This window comes from Dicentrarchus labrax, unplaced genomic scaffold, assembly GCF_905237075.1.
Source record: "Dicentrarchus labrax unplaced genomic scaffold, dlabrax2021, whole genome shotgun sequence".
NCBI lineage: Eukaryota > Metazoa > Chordata > Actinopteri > Moronidae > Dicentrarchus > Dicentrarchus labrax.
Genome location: NW_026136719.1, coordinates 27,642,959 through 27,664,308, shown reverse-complemented (window position 1 = coordinate 27,664,308; position 21,350 = coordinate 27,642,959). Strand labels below are relative to the sequence as shown.

General features: G+C 40.1%; 1 protein-coding gene across 1 annotated transcript; it reads left to right on the top strand.

Annotated features, from left to right (window-relative positions):
- The first annotated feature begins 6,924 nt into the window (after positions 1–6,924).
- On the top strand, positions 6,925–18,654 carry LOC127351571 (synaptotagmin-5). Its single transcript, XM_051379236.1, has 5 exons — positions 6,925–7,023; positions 9,021–10,015; positions 14,440–14,611; positions 16,369–16,535; positions 16,641–18,654. The coding sequence occupies exons 1-5, from the start codon at positions 7,002–7,004 to the stop codon at positions 16,788–16,790; spliced, it is 1,506 nt and encodes a 501-aa protein (XP_051235196.1). The 5' UTR covers positions 6,925–7,001; the 3' UTR covers positions 16,791–18,654.
- The last annotated feature ends 2,696 nt before the right edge of the window (positions 18,655–21,350 follow it).

The following is a 21,350-nucleotide window of genomic DNA, read 5'->3' as shown; positions in this document are numbered from 1 at the left end:
AGAATCATTGTTCAGTTGAACTGTGAGCGGCGTTCAGTGTCTCTCTGAACCTCTGACACAGGGAGGAGGGTTCTTCCTCTTCCTCTTCCTCTTCTTTTCCATGTGTGGAGTTTTATGCCGCTTGATATTCGTAAACGTTGCATTACCCCACCTACTGTATTTTATTTGTTAAATATTTACAGTGTAGGTAAGTAAATATTTATTTATATAGAACTTTTTAAACAGTTACAAAGTGCTTCACAAACAAACAAACAAATACAAATATAAACATAGCCTACGTACATATGGGTCTATATATATGCATATATCTTCAACCTCTTTCCCACGCCTTCATACATCCACATAGAAACTCAAAACTTTAAAGCGTTAACAACAACTTGGATTTTCTCACATGAATTCAGCTTTTTCATATCTTTGATAGTTTTTACAAAATCACAGTTCAAAATTCATGAAAATGTAATAATAAATAATCTTCCTCCTCCCTAATGGTTGTGGCCACCACATGTGTTGTATGAGAATATCCTCCTCTGCAAAAACAACTAAATCACACTACTCCATCCCTGTTAAGTAAGAAAGTAAGAGCTGGCCTTTCACCTGCCAGTAGTAGCTACAGTCCAAATAGCTCTTTGTGTGGTGGGCTCTCAGTCAGTTCAGACCATACTGTCAATGGGTCAAACACCAGACCGTCAGGAGATGATCCTAACTAGGGGGAATCTGGGTGGATGACAAACCCACAGGGCTAGCAAAATGTTTACTTGGGTCCGGTGCTAGTCCCCTCTTCATTGCAGCCCTAAAAAGTTATTCTTGAGCTTCTGACACAATGCCTTGTCACATCTAATGTAGAGGCAAGTGACTTTAGATGGAGGTGTTGTTGGTGACCGTACACAAACTGGCAACTGGTATTTGACTACAGCCATCTACAGGTAGAGTTGGTGCTGGAGGGGAATCTTAGTGGAATACTACATCCCTGCTCACTGGTAATGGATGCTGGTAGGAGATGGGACTACCTTCCTGGACTTTACCAAAAGCTGAGTCAACCCGTGGGGTGTCTGCACTGGAGCAATGTCTGAGAAGTCCTTGTACACCTCGTCCAGACTTTGAGGACATCTGGATCTCGTAGCTCCCCATGTAATGTGTACTCCTTTAAAGAATTTTACTTTCACAAGTAGGACAATTTTACACTCAGACAATAATAACAAAGTTATATAGACATCATATAGATAATGGGGTAAATGGCTAGATAATTGAGGTGGAGGGGAGCAGCATAGCTCAGTAGGTAGAGATGTGGTCTCGTAGTCAGAAGTCATAGTTCAAACCCCAGCTCCCCCATCCTAGTAAGTGGCTAAATAACTGAAGTTAAGTAATGGAGTAAATGGATAGGTGGAGGGGGCATCATATTACCGGTGTTAGAACTGTGGCCCTGTAGTCAGATCATGGTTTAAAAAAAAGCAATGTAAAAATAATTATTAAATTAAGTCATTTTTAATTTCTGATATGATGTAGGCTACACCATGATGGTGACTTTACCAGCTTCTGCTCCTAAAGCAGCGCTTTCAGAAGTGTCATGGACACTGAAGGACCTGTCACCATTAAGCCAAATAAATCTACTGTAGGGTGCTTAAACCTCCAGAAGATGGCAGTGTAGGTTCTTGGAACATTCATTTACATTAATGAAGAGGGTGATTTAAAAATGAATTGTACCTGACCATGTGTTATTGTGAGTTACTTTTACCAAACTTTAATAGATTAATATATATACAATTGTATTTTTATACACAGATGTCAGAGGCTGCCATGCAAAGCACCAACTTCCAACAGAAACCAAATAAACCCATTCACACACACTGACGGCACAGCATCAAGAGCAATCTGGGGTTCGGTATCTTGCTCAAGGACTCTTTGACATGCAGTTGAAAGAGCTGGGGAGCAAACTGCCAACCTCCTGATTATGGATAACCTGCTCTACCTCCTGAGCCACAAACACCACAGCTATACCGTTCTCCATGTGTAGTTGAGAATACTGTAAAGATATTTTCATGTTGTCAAATCAGATGAGTTATAATATTGCTTACTGGTTATTTAGATCCTCATCATTTACTACCTAAGAAACATTAATTGTCCCTGACGTCTAAAGCGAAATGTTACACAATGTATTCTCATGGAGAAAAAGGAAAAGGCAGTTCTAAATCTATCAAACAGCCAAATGATGTAAAAATCCTCATAAGGATGGCCTGGTGGGCTGGAAGACTGTTATAATTGCTGCTCTAAATGAAAAACATTCACTTTATTTTCCTAAAGATTTCGACTTCCCCTCAACCAGATTGAGGACAGCAGAGAGTCTTTGGCCAAAAGCTGCAAGCAGACTGCAGTTCTGACTGGAAGCTGTCCAGCTATACTGTAAATGCTGCTGCAGCACACATGCTGAAAGCTGACTGCAGTTCACAATCAGAGCAGGTGGCTGAGCTATCAGGATACTCAATGAAGGATGACACCATGGAAAAGAACCAAAGGAGTGTGTTATACGAGTAATCAGTGTTACACTGTAAGGATTTCATCAGCTGGATGTTGGCTCTGATGAAGAGTGAAGGTGCTCAACTCAGGTGAGTCAAATGTTTTATCTGCCAATGTTACATTTTCTCTGACTGTATTCCTGCAGGTCAGCTGCTCTGAATAGGAGAACATGTTTCTTTTTTTTAATTCCCAAGATGTGCAACATTATATGGATTACCACTCTAGTAAAAGTTTGCCATATTGAAAGTGGACATGTTTTGGATTGTGAGGAGGAATGTGGAAGAGAAAACGGCCTGCAGGAGGTGCTAGTCACATCTCTGTGTGTCATGGCCAAATTTTGCTCTCCATCCAATGATGAGATAGGATGAGTTTCCTAATAAACAATCTCTGATGTCTTGAACTCATTGTCCTCTAACTTCCCACAGATATTTACCCACAATAGATGATGCCTCGTCCAGCTGATGAGGAGGAGCCTGACCAGCCTGTGTGGCAGCTTGTCGTCTCCTTCTGCTGTAAGGGAATGATTGAAGGCGTCATAATGCTGCTTCTCCTCTGGCTCCTCATTCAGGTTCTCTTCATTCAAAATCTTGAAGGTACTCAAATTTACAGAAATTCAAGAGTAGGTGTGTGTCTGTGTGTGGGGAGGATGAGGGGTGAGCCAAGATTATATTGCTAGAAATATTTAAATCTGTTTCTTTTCAGCAATTTTTCAGTGTAAATTTGTTATACAGTACATAAGATTTAATACCACATCCAGCGCTAATAATTATACTGTACAAACAAAATAAACAAGTAATCTAAAGGAAAACATAAATGTAGTAAATATACTAAATATAGTTACCACTGTAAAACTTTCATGTCAGCAATTTTAGATTAAAGCTTTTCTGTTGGTATATAATAAATAAATGCCACAAAATTAATGTAGCCCCATCACCACCGTACCTCTGATATGAATGGTGATCATGTCAATATTATGGTTATTCTGAGACGTTAATTGTTTTTAATGAAGTGAGGTGAAAAACTGACTCTCTAATTTCAGAGAGAAGTAAACCTCCAGGAGTATCCTTGTTTAAAATGTACCTTGAACACCCAACACACTGTTGGACAATGCTAAGTTCGCTACATTTAAATGCAAGCGCATTCATCTGTATTCAAATGAGAGTATATTAGACCCACCCACACAAAAGCAAAGAAAAAGAAAAAAAAAGTGACCCCGGGTGTTATGATACTTTAATCTGGAGAGACATAAGGCTTCTATTATGAGGCCCTTTAGCCTGAGGGGAGCCATATTTATAGCATAAGAAAGCCCATGGTTCATGGATAGTCACTCTGTTTGCCAACAGGCACGAAGATCTCTCCAAGATCAGGGACATTCTGCATTTTGCTTTGTTGAAGGTTAAAGAGCGTGACAGGGTGTTGAGATGGGTGGCCGAGTCCCTTTTCAACAAAAATCCATCGTCTTATTTAAAGCTACCTTGGTGGATTTCTTTTACCACTTGGGGGAAACGTGACAAGATGAAAACAACGACATGGCAAACATGTCAGCAAACACCTCTAGCAGACACAAGAGAAACATTGTTGGCCACCTGATGAATGTAAATCATATATTCACTGCCATCTCTCAGGTTTTGCTCTCTACCAACTCAGAACTTAGAAAACAAGAACAGAACAAGAAAATATCTTGCTTTTGAGCTGCTATATGCTCCACTATGTTCACAAACTCAGTGCTACATTTGTCGGTCTGCCTTTTGGTTCTGGGCAGGTGGTGTACAGCGGGTTTATCACAGTTTTTTGAAAAACAACGTTGATGAAAGTAAAGTTGCAGTGGCAGTTATCCATTGTAGACTGACAGTGCTGTAGAGCTGAGGGAGGCTGCAGAGTTGGGTAGTAATTCTCTGTTGGTTCGTCACTATATAAAAAATCTGAATGGGTGAACTATTTACCATCTCTCTCCCTTCCCATTTAGTCTTTCACAAACAGAATACAACTGATTTGACATTAATCCCAAAGTCAGGACTGAAGTTGGAGTTCTGATGTAACTGCACAGCTTATGGTGAACAATTAGGTTCAACATAAATCTAGAAGTTGTAAGTTTAATACATATGGTTACATTTCATGTATCAGGTAGGGTACTGTAGACGCAGTAATTTGGCTGTGGTATGTGAGTGGTAGCCAGCAGCCAGTGGGGCAGAGGTTGCAGTGCAAGAGACAGTCCAAGTGCAAATGTCTGGGGGAAGGTGTGAGTGAGGGGGTCGGTGGTGGAGAGGGGAAGAAAAGTTTACTTATTAGAAGATGTGATAGCTAAGGGGACAGAGCAGTTACCGTACAATAATCTGAGATGCAGTTGGTAAGGATGCTCTTGACGGGGCTAACCCATGACCCCGCCAAATTATCAAGTGTGCACTCCAACAAACCTATAAATCTGAAAACTCTGGATGCCCTAAAGCTCAGACCCATTTTTACTGACATTAAAAATGCAGCCAATTTTAGTCTGACACATAAGAGCCTAAAAACATACTTGCAAAGAGAAGAAACTGTGATATTCTTCAGTTGGAAATGTGTCACAATTGCATCAGGCTTCAAGGGTTGAGTTTGTTTTTAAGTTCACCTTTAGTTCCTAGTGGTCATAAATTGCTCGAGGGGCTGGTATTTCCATTTTGGCAGTCTTCAAACTACAGGACCATAATCATAGTTAACTTCAATTAAAAAGCCCCTCCAAAATAAGAGTGCACTCCCAGGCAATAATGTCTAACTTCAGCAAATATCCTGGTAGGTTGAGGGTTTCCACATTTTCCACATACAGATTGTTAAAACATTCAAGCTGGTCTTTACAAAGTCTTCTTCATCCGTCCACTTCCTTTTACATTGCCATGCACAGACTCACAACATCGGTAAACACTTAAACCCATGAAAGTGGTACGACAGTCATATCCATCCTTTTGACAAGAAAAAGAAACATGAGGTTAAAAATGTATTATGTCTAAAAATAAAAAGAATAGTGCCACAAAAACAGAAATACTCCTTTCTTCACTGGTTGTGTTTTTCCTGCACATGGTTGTGTTTAGGCAACAATAAAAATGTTTCCTTATTATGTTGATAAAAAATGGAATTTACATTCATTGTGTTTCTCAAAAACTGATCTGCTGTTGCAAATTATTAGCACAGATGTAATTTTATATGTGAAGAAGGAGTATGGACACGCTTTAGCTTCTGAACTCCTCAAACATATTAGGGAATGGGCTTATAATTACACTTTACATAGTGGTGTACGAGTTGATTTCTGAACGCTCACTCAGAATGATCCAATGTATGAACATGAACAATAATAAATTGCAGATGGGTCTTCACTTTAAGGATAGCATTTTTGCTACTTCCAATGAGGAATCATTAGTTCAGATTGGTCCTGAACAAAAAGCTGATGTTCTCCACCAATAACAATCCCCTCATTGAAAAATTTCAAAGAAACTGGAGGGGAGGGAGAGAAGATAGTATGTGTTCTCAAATGTATGGTCTTTGTATATGGTGAGGAATGACTCACCCTCTCTGTTCATGCGGCCTTGTGGTGGATGTGTAGGTGGTAAATCCAAGACAATGATGTGTAGGGAACACATACATTCACATTAACATAAAGGCTTTTCCTTCCATGTTTTAGTGGATGTCACCCTGGGCTGTTTTTCCACAAGCCTATTTCCTGACATTTTATAGAACAGATAAGCAGCAGATTAATCAATAATGAAACTGAATGTTAATGCAGCCTTTTGTTTTTTGGATGACAAAAAATATATACGTGGGACTGTATGAAAGTTACTGAGGTGGGGAACAAAACTTGCGGTCACTTTTACATGGCCCAAATTTCAGGACTCCAGCTACTCTCTATTTTTGAACCAACTGTTATTAACATTGTCACTGAATAAGTGAATGGGGCACAGGCAGCGGCTCTGTGGCTTCCGAGCAGCTTCAGTAGTTCATAGCATCATTTTCTCTTCTACTGTAGTTCTTTTATGATGCAGAATGAAGTGAACGTCTGTTTTAACAAGTGAAAGAATGGAATAAGATTTAATCCCTACTGAAAAAATCCACATCCTTATTCCTTAAAATTGGCATTATGGTTATTCTATAGCTACAAGTTAATTGGGAAGTGGAAAATAAATCTTGCAAGAAGAAGATTAAATCAAATACTGACAAAGAAAAAAAAATGAAATACCCAACTTCAGCTCTACCAAAACATTAGACAATACCTTCAGCAAATAGAATTGTATGTATATTTAGTTTGTTAGTGTTTGAGGCAGTATAGGAGCTACAGGCCTGACTTTAAGAAGGCAGTGGACCCTCTCTGCCTCCAACGCACAATCAGTACGATTGAAATAAAAGCTCAGTCACCCGAGGAAGCTATTGGCTGGAAGGCTTCAGGTCCCTGCGCACTGGCGATGGACCGCTCTCATAAACAGCGCTCACACTGACTCAACACACACATCAAAGTATATGGGAACATGTCGCAGTACACTCTGGGAGGTAGGAAGCCTTATGTGTTCTTGATCTTGTGTGTTTCTCACTTTCACTGCTTGTGATTAGTCTGCGATCTCTGTATGGCGGTTTTCATTTGTAGCTTCATTATTTATCCGACATAAAGAAAATATCAGGACGTAGCACAGATTTAATTTACAAAAAAAAAAAAAAAAAAAATTATTATACTGTTAATCTCTGTTATGACTGGCTTCAAACCTGAAGAAGAGCTGGAGTCGGAGGGCAGGAAGCAGCTTGGAGAGGGGTCTTTGCGCACTTAGACGGCTGAGGAATGAACTGTGGAGAGAGGTTGCTACTCATTGGGAACCTGTCCCGAAATATTTGTTTTAGATAACTTTGTAAAACAGTTTGTATACAAGTAAAAAGGTTATTCAAGCCCAGAGGTTAGACTAATCTTCAAACACTTTCTGTCAATCTAAAATAACTGCATTATAATACATTATTAAATTGAATTGTTGTTATCACTGTATGCATGATTAAGTGGAGTCTGCAGTTTACAGTATAGCCAAAAGGATGAAGATTTCTGTATTAAATGCTGAACTGGCACAGCTCAGGTTTCACCATTACCTCATTCAGTCTATAACAATGTCCTCTGGCTGGCCAGCCTGAGCCATATTTTAGAGCAATTCCCTCATCTTTTATTTTCTAAGAGCACTGCTGCATCCAGCCCTTCTGTACTTTCATCTTTTAATGCAGGCTGTCTGAGGAGCTGCCTGCTCCTGGACAGACTCTTAGACGGGGGTGAAATGGATCTGCACAGTTAACAGTTAACAGATTTACTTTGATAGTGATCTTATCTTTACACCTCTGCAGTGTGCTTTTACTCTCTGATAAGCCTCTTGTGGTGTGTAATTTATGTATGTTACTTGTTGGGACACACCCTTCAGATGATCAGATGAGATTGTGTTTTTCAATGTTTCACTCCTGATTAAACAACATAATAATAAAATAATAATAATAATTTATGAGAGAAAAATACATAGCATTCCTCCCTAATAAGAGATGGATTTTAAATCTCTAATGACAAAAACATCTAGCTTTCCTCTGTAAATGGTTTTTATTCTCTTTGCTTATTGGTTACCTTGCAGTGGTCACTGGCTGAAGCTCACAGCCATGTTTTCACCAGTATCCAGGGTGTCTGATGCATGACTCATCCCAATACACCCTCATTATCTGACGTTAAATGAACATCAGGGCTCAGCTTTAGCAGCTTCATTCTCAGTTAGTCTGGCAGCTATGTCAGTGATTTTATACAGTTGTGTGTTGCTCAACTTTATTTTGAAATTTGAAATTCTATTCAAGATTTCTGTTTGTTTAAAGGTGGTAATTATGAAATGCTTACCTTAAGTGAAATCTGGGTAAAATATTCTTGTAGATGGGCTAACTGTCATTTACGTTTCTATGAAGTGCTGAAACGCACATATATAGAAGTAATATGTGGAGTAATGTTGACAGTGTGTGGGAAATGTTTTATCTAACCTGTTGGATTTTTTTTTTCTGGGAACACTGACAGCATTATGGTTTAACTGGTTAAAATTATGAAACGCACACAAACTCACAATTTGATTGCCAGGGAAATTGACACCAGCGCTTGTATGTGCACTGCTCCTGCCTTGGATCAAAGCAGCAACTGTGACAATACCATTTATACAATTATGATTATAACCCTGAGACATTTCCTCTTTAATCTAATCAAGGACGCAGAGTGCAGACACAACAAGATAATGTTTAGAGTCAGATGTCCTCTGATCTTTTGTAATGAATTTGGCTTTATTGAAAATCTGTCTTTCATTTTTTTCTTCACTGTCAGGTCACACACTTGATTTGTTACACTCTCTACTTTCCCTGTCTCTCTCTATTTCCTTCTCCCAGTTGCTTTCTTTTCCCTGAACACTTTGATTCACTCTATCTCACTTTTTCATGCTCCTTATTAATCCCACTAACACAATATTAAACTGTGCCCACTTTGTTTTCTGTCTATCTAGTTCACCTGCAGATCCTGCTGGCGGTGGGTCTGGCTGTGTTCTGCTACTGTCTGGTTCTCGGTTGTATTCTTTGCTGCCGCAGAAGGAAGAGTGTTTCATCCGAGGACAAGGAGGCAGTTTTCTTGTCTCCTCATCCTGCAGAGAGGGTGACTGTCACATTGACTCCGTCTCCATGTACCCAGCCTGTCAAGCAGCAGTACGAAGAGCTGGATGGGGACGTGTTGGAATTCCCTTCCTCCAGAAGCAGCTCTTCTCCCTCCGAGGATGACCTCACTGCTCTGCCCTTTGACCGCAGCCCTACCAGATCAGCTGAGCTGGTGCAGTCTCCTGGGTCTTCTTTTCCAATGCGGCGCCTCAGCACCCCAGCTGTTCCTTGTTCACCTAATAAACGTGCAAGTCATGGCAGAGCCTCTCTGCCCTCCCTCACTAAGCTGAGCCTGGTGTCCAAGTCCCGTCGGGCAATAGGTCGCCGCAGCACAGTGAGCGGTGAAAGTTTTCTTTACAGTGAGAGCAGTCAACTGACTGCCAGTGCTCCCACCCAGCAGGGGGAGCCCTGCCTATCACAGTATGGCTCTAACTCTCTCTCCATCCCCTCCAAGGCAGCTCCTCTCTTGCACTTCTCCTTGCTCTTCTCCTCTGCCTGTGGCACCCTGGTGGTCAACATCCTGGGGCTCTCAGGGGCCAGTCGAAGGCGCAGTGGGGTGTTTGTTCGGGCCAGCCTTCCTCCCCTCTGCCCCTCCCCGCAGCAGATAGCCTCTCGGCGCCGCAGCCTCAGCCCAGACCTCCACAGCCAGAGCTTTGTTCTGCAGGTGGGCTCTGTAGAAGAGCTGTGCACCTGCACCCTGAAACTTGCTGTCTACAGCAGGGACTTCTCAGGCCTAAGAGAGGCTGCGCTGGGGGTGGTGGAGCTGCGCTGTGAGCAGGTGGAATGGGAGCCTGACATCACCTCCACCTACACCAGGCAGCTTAACCCAACTAAAAGCAAGCTGAAAAAGGTATATGGTGGTTGGATGATTTCATTAATTTAATGTATTACATTTACACCTTCAAGAGCAAAGAGTGTATAGAGAAGATAATGCACAAAAGGAAACTGCTATCCTGGCTCCATCCACAGAGATCAAACTCTGCTCCTCTAAAGCTCATCTATTAAAATGTCATATCTTGTTTGTTTAATCAAAAACCATCACTATTTCTTGGCCGTGCACAGTAGCTGTTCCCCCCTGTTTCCAGTCTTTACGCCTAGCTACACTAACTAACTTTATATTTAATAAACCAACAGGAGAGTGGTGTGGATCTTCTTATCTAACTCTCAGAAAGAAAGTGATGCATATCCCCCAAAAGGTCACACTATTACTTTAAATGAAAAGAAGCTCCCTTTACCATGATAAAATGATCAAGTCAGTAGGGTAATGTGACCGGCTTCTTAAAGATGCAGCCTGTGTTGCTTATGCTATGAGGCTCTTTCTCAGGTCTCGTTGGGTCCTGCCAGATCCAGTCAAGATGTTGCACAGACCATAGCCCCATGGCAATATAGGTCTGACCTAAACTGAGGCAAAGTAGACTAGAAAGTGTGGAGCAAAGACCCAGTACGAGGTGGGCCAGGGCTTTGGGTTTTTCAGGCAGTTTTGTTGTGTCTTAAGTTTAGATTAAATCAGGGTGGACTGTGTTTGTGTGTGTCTATGTTTCTGAAGATCTTTTTTGGGCCACTGACTGTATGCACTTTCGAACTGCTCTCCCTGATTGTAGCGAATGTAGTATGTGATTTCTTTCAAATAGTTTTTTAACAAAGCCTGCCTTTTCACTTGATTTAATGTACAGGGAAACTGTGCATAGCCTACAGTATAAATAGCACATATCATGTTTTATCCATGAAGGAATGTGGGGTCTAATCAGTTCTCCTATTAGCCAGTTTTCCACTGTTGTTAGTCATGGTGACATTGTTGTTAGCGACTGCAGAGCAAACAAGCAGAGTGCAGCAAATTGGCAGCGCGCCCACGCTGTGCCCTCTGCGGCACCGTTGAAACACTGCCAGAGGGCATTAATAGCGTACTTTTGAAGGGAGAGGGTCCTGATGTTTCAGTGGACATGACTCAGTCACTCTGAGGAGATGTGTAGTGTGCTTGGTGGGAAGGCCAGTATCATTTCTTCCGTTTAACAGTTATGTGAAAATCAGAGTTAGGTGTACTCACCTCTGTCCCTCCTTTCATGTCCATGTATGGCTCAGCCTCTTCTACACAGACACACCATCGCCTTCCTCTTTCTTAATGACAGCAGCTGCTGGGTGTGAATGTGTGTGACTGTGTGGTTTAGGAGCATGAGGTTGATGTAAGAGAGCGGGGCTGCTCAGCAATCTGAATAATTCTTTGAAGAGTGGGTGTGTATACGGAGGCTGTGCAGCAGGAACTCCATCCTCTAATGTAGGGACTTCCCGGATTTATAGTAAAACACCAGGTTTTGTAATCAGTGTAATGGGACCAGTCAGAATATTGATGATTATTCATCTGCATTACATTACTTGTTTTGACATTTCATGGGAATAGGGGGCATGACGTGGCAGCAATTGAAGGACTGTGTATTTTGGTGCAAGAGGAGGCTGATCACGACAGTGCTGCTATTCATTGTCAGAATCAGATGTGCTTTATTGGGGGGAAATTCATCATTTGTCACACATCATTTAGGACAAACAGCCACTAAACTCAGCTTTCTGTTGTCAGGCAATGAGCATACAAATAAGAATAACATTAGGAAATAGGAACGATAAATATTAAATCCATGCAAACTGATGACAGAACTGGAATAAGTGATAATTTTTTCTTAACAAACATTTTATGATCTGTTGCTGCATCAAGCTTTATAAAACAGAGCACCCCACTAACATTATTGTGTGGGTCCCTGAGCTATAATTGAGATCATTTTCTGCGTCTATTTGGCCTGCTAGAGGTTCACTTTTTATACTGGGTTGCTCATTTACAACACAATTTCATGCAGGGCTTGAGCTTCAATTTGGCTCATATGAGTTTGTGGGCTGAAAGCAGATGCCCATGGTTTATAAAATAACAGCACAGCCTTGGTTTGGCCAGGTGAAAAGAGCTAAAAGTCACACAAGGCAGGCAAGTTGGAGACAACATTACTAATAATCATTTCACATTAGTAGGAGACAGACCAGGGTGTAGAAAGTCTACAAAATAAACTGAAACCTGACCAGTGGATTATCAAACTCTTATGTTAGCAAAGAGTTGCCTAACTTATCCAACAGGCAGAGAGAGTCTCCAGTACCTCCTGAGAAAAACATCTGGGTCTTTAGCATGCTGGATATTTAATTTTCTTCACCAGTCTCTAGTTTACTTTGGATCTTATTTCAGGATGAGCCAACACTGTCTCCTAGAAAGTTGTGAAGTTGTTGCTGATAGCATGTGAATGTTCAGGCAGTCATTCCTGCATAAAAAATGGTTAGGACCACAAGGAGAAGTTTTTCTTATATTTCTTTTTCCCCGTCTCTTCTAAGGCTTTCATGCTTCGGAGACCACTGAATGACTCATATAATCAGTCTGTTAGGGTCTCTTATGCAACCCAAGATATCTGCAGCGAACAGAGTTACCAAATACTAACAACCCTCTGCAGTCTCATTGCAAAAATAAGAGCCAGAAAATCAGATTTGCATTTACTGGCCAAGTATGTGTACATGTTGGCCTTGAAATATTAGTAGGCTAACTGTGCTATGTATTGCTAGATCCTTGCCGCTGTCCGTGGTTCTGAAGTTGCAGATGGATTTGTAATTGTGCATTTTTCTCTCAGGCCCACCCATCTGTCAGTTAAATCTTGGATCTATAATATTCTCTAAACTGTATACAATAAATACTCAATTCCGTACTAGATTATAGCCGTTATACTCTACAGAATCACCTTCATGATCAAAGCGACAGGTACGTGAGAGGATCATAGAGACATACTGCTGCCAGTAGTATTCCCTATAATATTTCTATGATTATTCAGTAGCATCTGTGCTGCTTCAAATACACCTCCAGACCCATGGGGGTTACCCTAACCCTCCCAGTGAGTGATCCCCTGTTGAAAATGAACAAATAATTGACGGCTATCTGACTCTATCAAAGTTACTCAAAGTTCTAAGAACAATTGTCAGAAAGAGAGATCAATATAGATAACTGAAAACAAGGACAACAAAGCTGAATAAAGATAGGTAAAATAAACATATGTACATATAATAATAATATATAATACATATAATGTACAGACACTTATAGGTGAAACAAAATTAGATTAGATTTTTTTGGTGCAGGATGGGAATGTTTGAGGATGTGAAGGATATGTTGGTACAGCCAACTTTTCTGAACCAGCCTTTTACTACCTCATGTCTTTAGTTACAGTTTTAGAAACAACAGGAAAGAAACACAGGTGGAGAGGGATGCAACACAGAGTTGGAGTTGTAATTTATGATAAAAAAAAAAAAACCCTGACGTTTTACCAGTTTTACCATTAGGAAGCTGCCTCTAAATGAACTGTGGAGTGACCAGTAGCAGTGGGAACCTTTAGTTTGATGAAAGGTTGAAAAACTTGAAAAACAGATCTCTTAGCTTTAAGGGTTGTTCAGCAATGTGTGTTTGCAAATGTCTCCTTTTTAAAAGGCAGTGTAAGTGCGAGTGTCGCTCTCTGAGGGGAAGTGCTAGTGACAGACAGAGGCAGTGAAGCGAAACTCACTTGTTGGATGAAAACGCATTCACACTCTGTTGCCTGGCCTCAGCAAGATGCTGGCAGGCTAAAACTCAGCCAGTTGACATCAGGCTGTGACTCACCGGACCCCAACAATGCAAGCTAATGAGATCTGACATGAAATCAGATGGAAATTACTATCATACATACACATATTGCTTTTATCTGAAGTGCATGAAGCTCTGTATTATCTTAGGATGAATGGTCAAATTGGCAACAAAATGCTTAAGCCTGACAGCCACAGATGATTAGAACCAATATTACCGATTAGCTTGAAGTGATTGAAAATGTGATTCAGATTTAGCCATGCAGCTGAGCCCCTCAGGCAGGTCAATCAACATGCCTTATGAATAAAAACATTCATATTTTGGATATGTCCATCAAATGACTGAATCAAAAAAGTGATTCAGATTGAAATTCTTAACTGTTCCATTACTTTGACAGGCAGTGATTCACTGTGGATTCCTTTGAAGGGGAACTAAACATTGATTCCGACATTATCAATGCCTTGGTCGACTCATTCACTGACAGAACTAAGGAAAGATATTCATGAGTTTAGTTTCTTTCCTTGGTTTCATTTCATTCCCAGCTTCCCAAAGGATGAAGGGAACATCTGCTGAGTGAAAGAAGACATTTTTTCCCTCTAAAATCTCTCACATTTTCTCGGTTTTCCCCTCCTTCCCACCCTTAGAGTGTGAGTTCTCAGGAAACACTGGGTCACAGGAAGAGTTCGGTGTGTGTGCCGCGGGCTTTGGGCCAGCTGTTCATCCTGCTGCAGTACCAGACTGTGGCCCAGCGCATCAAGGTGATGGTCCGAAAGGCTGAGAATCTGGCCAAGCTCACACGGATCCCTGGAGCTCCAGGTAAAGACCAAAAAATCCTCACAGCCAAGTTGTTGGTGCCATTGCCTTATATAATGCCCCAATATGAGTGTTGTGTGATCTAGTGCATCTAAAAGAAGGATTACATGCCCAACAAACCCTTGTGACTTTGAAAACATGCCGATGCACTACAGTATGGTTAAGGTCTAGTAATAATGACTACATGCACAAACTCTTCAGGTTTTTACACTTATTCTGAAAAAGACAATATTACTACTTAGCTGAAAATGAATATTCCAGTAACCAAAATTTCACATTCCTGTTTACATGCATCTGTGCCTACTCGATGAATGTAACTGTTTATGACATACTGTAATCCTACCGAGGAATTTCCCTTCTTTTCCCTTTCTCCTTTCCTTCCCTTTCCCTTCTTTTCAAACTGCAGTCACGTTGCTAAAAAAGTAAAAGTGTAACAGCTGGAGCCACTTGAGCCATTTTGCCTCTAATACACTGCATATAAAATAGGATTTTGGTACAAAGAGTGGCAGACTTGTTCGACCATGCGAACACAGCCTCCCTCTTTTAACCATCTTCTTGAAAAGGTTGGCATGTGTTTCTTTTTCCGACCAGAAATGTGGGCTTTTCTTTTGTGCATACATCTCTATTCCAGCCTTGAAAACTGTTGGCTAGTTGGTTTGTATACGTTGCACAGAAAACTGGATCTTTAGCTACTAACTACTCACCAGCTTATTGCTACCGTTGTCTGTCACCTGATCCTGGGCAGGTAGTGTGTAGTCAGATTATTAGAGCTGTATAGTTGAAATGTTGTATGATCTATTCGAGAAGAGTGAACCAAACTCTAAATGCTGCTGGCTTAAAAAGCAAAACAATGAGCTGAGAGATGCTAGAAACCTTGAGTTCTGATGAGTCGAGCGCTAATTTTCTGTGGGTTCATCACTACGAGCAGCAACACTCACATAGAAGTAGTCATGTGATCCATTTTCAATATAAATGATTTTAACTGTTTTTTTTATAAACTACTTATTTATTATTTACTACCTATTTATTACTGTAAACTGCAACGTACATGAACACACTGCCTGCCAGAGGTTTACAGCCTCTGTCTGTATTCTCCTCTATTGCCTCAGCCACAGACAGACAGACCGGATCCCTGATTGGCTTGTAGTGTAATGAGATTATTAACCGATCAGCCTGGTTTCATTTCCCGTCCTGTCTGTATCATATCTCACTGCATCTGATTTAAAGCTCTGCTTTGATGATGTTGGTGAGGAGAGGAAGAAGCAAGAGGAAAACAACTTTGATGTTTTTGGTTCCTGCGTCTGAACTACGTGGTCGGTTATGTGATCTTTGTGAATTTCAAGATAAAATAGTTTCTGAAATCTGTCAGCATACATGCTCTTTGCAAATCCGATCTGACAGTGACACATTGCTTTTTAATTTTAGTAAATCCAATTAGCATGCTAGAATGGATTTATGAGGGAAATCATATTTTGCAAGTGATGTGGATCTGGAACAGTGACAGGAAATAGGTGTTAAAAGAGGGTTATGATGATGTAGATCAACATAAATTGGCAGTTGCATGTGAAATAAGTAACACACAAGATGGCAGTGTACATATTTTTCATGTTATTAACACAGACCCTGCCCAAAAGTGTTAATATCAGTGATTTTGCTGCTCCTATTTATCTGTGTACCCTATAGAAAGAAACATTGAATCTAAATATGACATTAATCAGAAATCTGAAACATGAAATTAAATATATATTTTCCCCCCACAGACCACTACGTTGTCATCAACCTGCGTCAGGATGGGAAAATAATTGGTACCAAAGAGACCAAAGGGGCCAGCGGTCTAAACCCCGTCTGGAACGCTCCATTCCTGTTTGACCTGCCATCTGGTGACATCACTGAGCTACCGTTGCTCCTTGAGTTTATCATCATGCAGGTATTAGAAGTTTGACATTATTTGGCAAAGTCCCTCATATACATAACATATTAATATATAATGTTAATGTGCTAAAATATTGGTAACTGAATCTTCATACTCTAGGGCCGTCTCTACACTAAGAGCAGTATTCTGGGTCGTGTGTTGATTGGCAGCGATGCCTCAGAGGCGGGGCAGGGACACTGGAAGGAAATGTGCAATCGGGGGCAAACAGAGACGGCTCGCTGGCATACCATCCAATCAGATGTGCTGTAGGACTGATAAACTGCGCTGCCGTCCCTCTGCCACCCACTGTGTGAAACATATAGAGATGGAGACAGGTGGGAATAACGATTAGTGACTGGGTTGCACGCTCCTCCTGCGCTTTCAGAGTATTTATTTTGAGTTCTGTTGTAGATTTTATGTGGATAGTTTTCCATGTCATTTAACAACAGATAGTGTTCATGAATCGTAATGCTGTTTGTATGGAGAGACAAGTAACAGTCAAATATCTAGATGCACATGAGTATCTAAAGAGGGAGAAGCGCTGATCAGCGTATGGAGGAGGGATGTGCTGAAGACATTGCCTTTGTAATTATTTCCACTGTGACTTCTTAAAACTGTTGCCTGTATAACTGTATCATTCTGGTTGTATGGATGCAACTTGTGCTGATGTTGTAGTATTGTTTGTATTGTGCCGAGATGCTACAGATGTTGATGTTGACTAGAACTTGATGGATGTCTAAAAATGTGCAACGTTATTGAGCATATATGTTGCCACTCTGCTTGTGGTGAACTGTGGTGTATTAGACTGTACCAGTATTTGTCCACATACTGTAAACACCTCTCTTTACTAATATTGTATGTATGAGGCCATTATTGTGGCCTCACTTTGTGTGGCATGCCTGCTGAACTATTGTTTTATTTTGTTCAGTTCCCTAGAGGATTTCTATCCTTTTCATCAACTACAATAAATGTGGAGGCTTGATGGTTCACAGAAGGTTTAACGGAGCAATGTTCAGTCATCTGCATTTGGCCTGCTAATGTGCAGTTAATCCATAATAAAATATTTCTGTGATAGTTTTAACTTTATTCATCAATAGTGCAACATATATGAATACAAGACTGAAGAACTACTTTACGTTTTGTCTGCTGTGCAACATGAGGTCTTTGCTAGCCAAATGATTGTGACCAAGCAGCAGAGTTAACATTATTGTCTATTATGCACTACTCATTCACTGTGGCTGCCTTGCTATTGGATTTTACGACTGATCACAATCTGCAGCAATGTCTCTCTTTTTTGATTTCATGAGGCCTCTCAATACAGGTGAGGGCCCTGTGAACAGCAACATTGAACTTGATTGCATGATGACTCTAAAAAACAGCCGGACTGTCTTAGCACAGACTTTCTCTGCAATGAGCTGAACACCGTTAAATAGAAGCTGAAATACATGTGATCTATTTTAGACAGACTTGCACATTTAGTACATTTATAAGGCTGTCAGAAACCAACTAATGAATTAAATCATCATTCAGTCAATCAATGCAAAATGTATCACATATAGATTCAACTTTTTTGCATTCTCTTCTTTTTTGAAGAGAAGTTGAATGATTAGTTAAAGTTAAAGTTAAAGTTAGACAACTGAAGCAAATAAAGGTTACTCAGTGGGAACAGGAATATTAAATTTTGTCCTCTTCTTAGCCACAATACACACAGTAATATTATTATTTTATTTGAGGGATTAAGCTGACATTTATCTGGTCTCGCACTGTCAGCATTAAAAACAGTTTAAAGGGCAACACCATTGTGCAGACTAAAGATGTGATAAACATGTTGTAACACTTTCATCTCAATATTTGAAAAATATGATACCTGCTCTAACAAATTGAAGGGGGTTTGAACATAACAATTTTTGACATATACATATAATGACACTTGTTTTTTTAACACTAACATGTTTGTGGTTTCTAGAAAGGAATTGTTGTGCTGTGTTTATATTAATTGTATATTGACCATGTTGTAGCTTGCCAGTGGCATGTATTGTCTCAATTGTATATAAATGTCTTTGCTTTTAAAAGGGAACAGTTTCAAAGAATTTAGAATAAATTCATATATTAAATAAAGGAATTTTGTCAATCAGATGTGGATTTTATTGTTAAGGTGATGCTCCAGAAACTCTGGCTGTGATGAAGTCAGAAACCTGTTCTCAGTTCTACGGTGAATGAGCCCAGGTTTGAGAATAAACTCTTGAAAAGCTTTACTTTATGAACTATATTGGCTTTTTTGACCTGTCACAGTAGGAAACGGTATGAGTAATAAAATGAATGAGGGCTGAATTCCATTAAGCTGCAGTTTCAGGGTCCTGGTATGCTGGCTCACTGTCACACTGACACACTTTAATGAAATGAACACATTGTTAATGTTATTAATAATTTCACTCACAATGAAATGAAGAAAATGAAAATGTCAACCTCATGGTGGCACTAAAGGAAAAGTCAGGGAATGACCAAATGTATTCCTCTGGGCAACATGGATGTCTGTACAGATTTTTATGGCAATCCATCCAATAGTTGTCAAAATATTTGATTTTGGACCAAACTGGTTTGCTGTCAGACAAACCCACAAACCTTGTCATCCATAGAAAGATTCAACATGGTTAAAATAATAAAGCTTTGAAAATTGGTCACAGTCATGAAAAGTACACACATTTGTATGTAATTGTCTAAAATATGGATCACCACCAGTATGATCCTTTAAATAACCCCTCAAACAGCTGCAGATCAATGATGTCACTGACAGACAAACGCTGGAGCTGCGCCAGAGACAGTGAATAACTAAACTCCTTAGACGTTATGGCAGCCATCATGGTTATTTTATGGGAATATGGGGACATTTTCTGCTTCACATCTGGTAGACTTGCACTCAGTAAAATAAAAGTCAATAAAACTCAATTGGATGTAATTCTTTAAACCAAAACTCAATGAGTCCACAGAGACACTTGCTTTGCTCTTATTACTGGAACAGCACAATACAAATTCCTATTCATATTCTTGAGAGTCATCTGGACCTGAAAGAGATGTGGCAAATGTAATTAAGGTGATGTAATCAAAGTCCTAGGGTGCTCTTATGTAATATCAGATCGCCAAACAAATGTGACCACTGCCACATACACAATATAAAAAATACATAAATAGTGCACACACTAATGCACACACCCACATGTTTCGGGTCCTTGTGAGTCAGAAAACCATCACAATGTGTAAAATGTGGATATTTGTATCTCATGGGCCCAGCTGGATGGAAAACAGATTCTCACACTTAATTACGCTCATCATATCAAGTCATGCTTCCCATTCTGCTTTTTTATTCCATTTTTAATACATATTAATGGCTCCTTTTATCACTCTGTGATTTGCACCTTCTACTGGCTTCAACCATCACTTCTGTCCATGAGGTGATGTCCAAAAATGGTCCAGATGTGGTTGAGGTTACTTTAGAGTAGGGATCTCACACTCGTAAGATCCAGTGTGTAACATTTAGGAGGATCTATTGGCAGTAATGGAATATAACTGTTATAGATATGTTTTCATTAGTGTATAATCTCCTAAAAATAAAAATCCTTCATTTCAAGCAAATGTTATCCCAAGATGCTTCTGTGGTGCATGGGAATAAATCTTTTAAACATGAAAGCACAAAATATTGCACATCCTGTTAGGTGTAAAGAATATGAAATAAAATTCCTGGCATGAGGCTGTAAAGCATTTGATACAGACATGCCTCTCTTTCTTCATTCCTCTGATCTGCCATCCTCTCCTTGGGGAGGCTGAGTAAATTAGATTTTGTTGATCTATGTGCAGTGTAATCTTCTCTCTGTGTGGGTTTGCAGTGACTCTGCCACTGTCACAAAGATGCATCAAAACAACCCACATACATTTGCACTGCATGTGTAATTGTATGTGTATTTTCTATGCTGTAATGGATACAGGGGGATTTTCTGACAACACTGTCTAATAAATCACCACACATGGTTTAAAAGTTGTAGCTAATTGTTTTATTAAGAGTTATAAAGTATTTACTAATGATTTGTTGATCGGTTATAAGTAATTTATTAGCCTGTGTATAAATGATAATTTATAAAGCTATTTATAAAGAATTCATAAATAATATACCTTATGTGAAAGTTATACCAATATTCGCTATTTCATTCAGCTGCTCATCATTCTCTTTTGTTGAACAAGACTGAATGAGTTACAGAGGAAACCGGTGCCAAAGCAGTCCTTTTGTTGTGCTGCATAATGCTTCACAGTGAAGCACAGCTGAAAGTTTCATGCTCTCTCATGTGAGAAATAGAATAAAACTACGTGGACACTGAGTGCACTGGACACTCTGTTCTCTCCCAAACAAAAACAGAAAAAAAAGTCCCTGACTCACAGTCCCTGAACAACCCTCCAATGGTCGGACTGTCGACTGTGTTTTGGCACTATTGATCCACACGAGCCTGCGGCAGCTTGTCTACCTGTCTGTTCACCTCTCTGACTGCCCTCTGTGTAGAACTGGGTAGAACCAATAATTCCCCTCTGAAACAGTGTACAGATCATACTGACAAAGTCTTATTCATGGGGCTACAAACATGACTGATGGCGTGTGTGTGAAAATATATTTTGTGCTGTATATGAATTTCCTCTTGGGGATGAATAAAGTATCTATCTATAAACTGTGGCACATTAGTATAGAAACTACCATTAAATCCGGCTGATGATTTAGGAGCTAATGATCTCCAGCCTTACAGAGTTCTAACATCCTCCACATCGCACTGCAGGATGCAACCATGACTC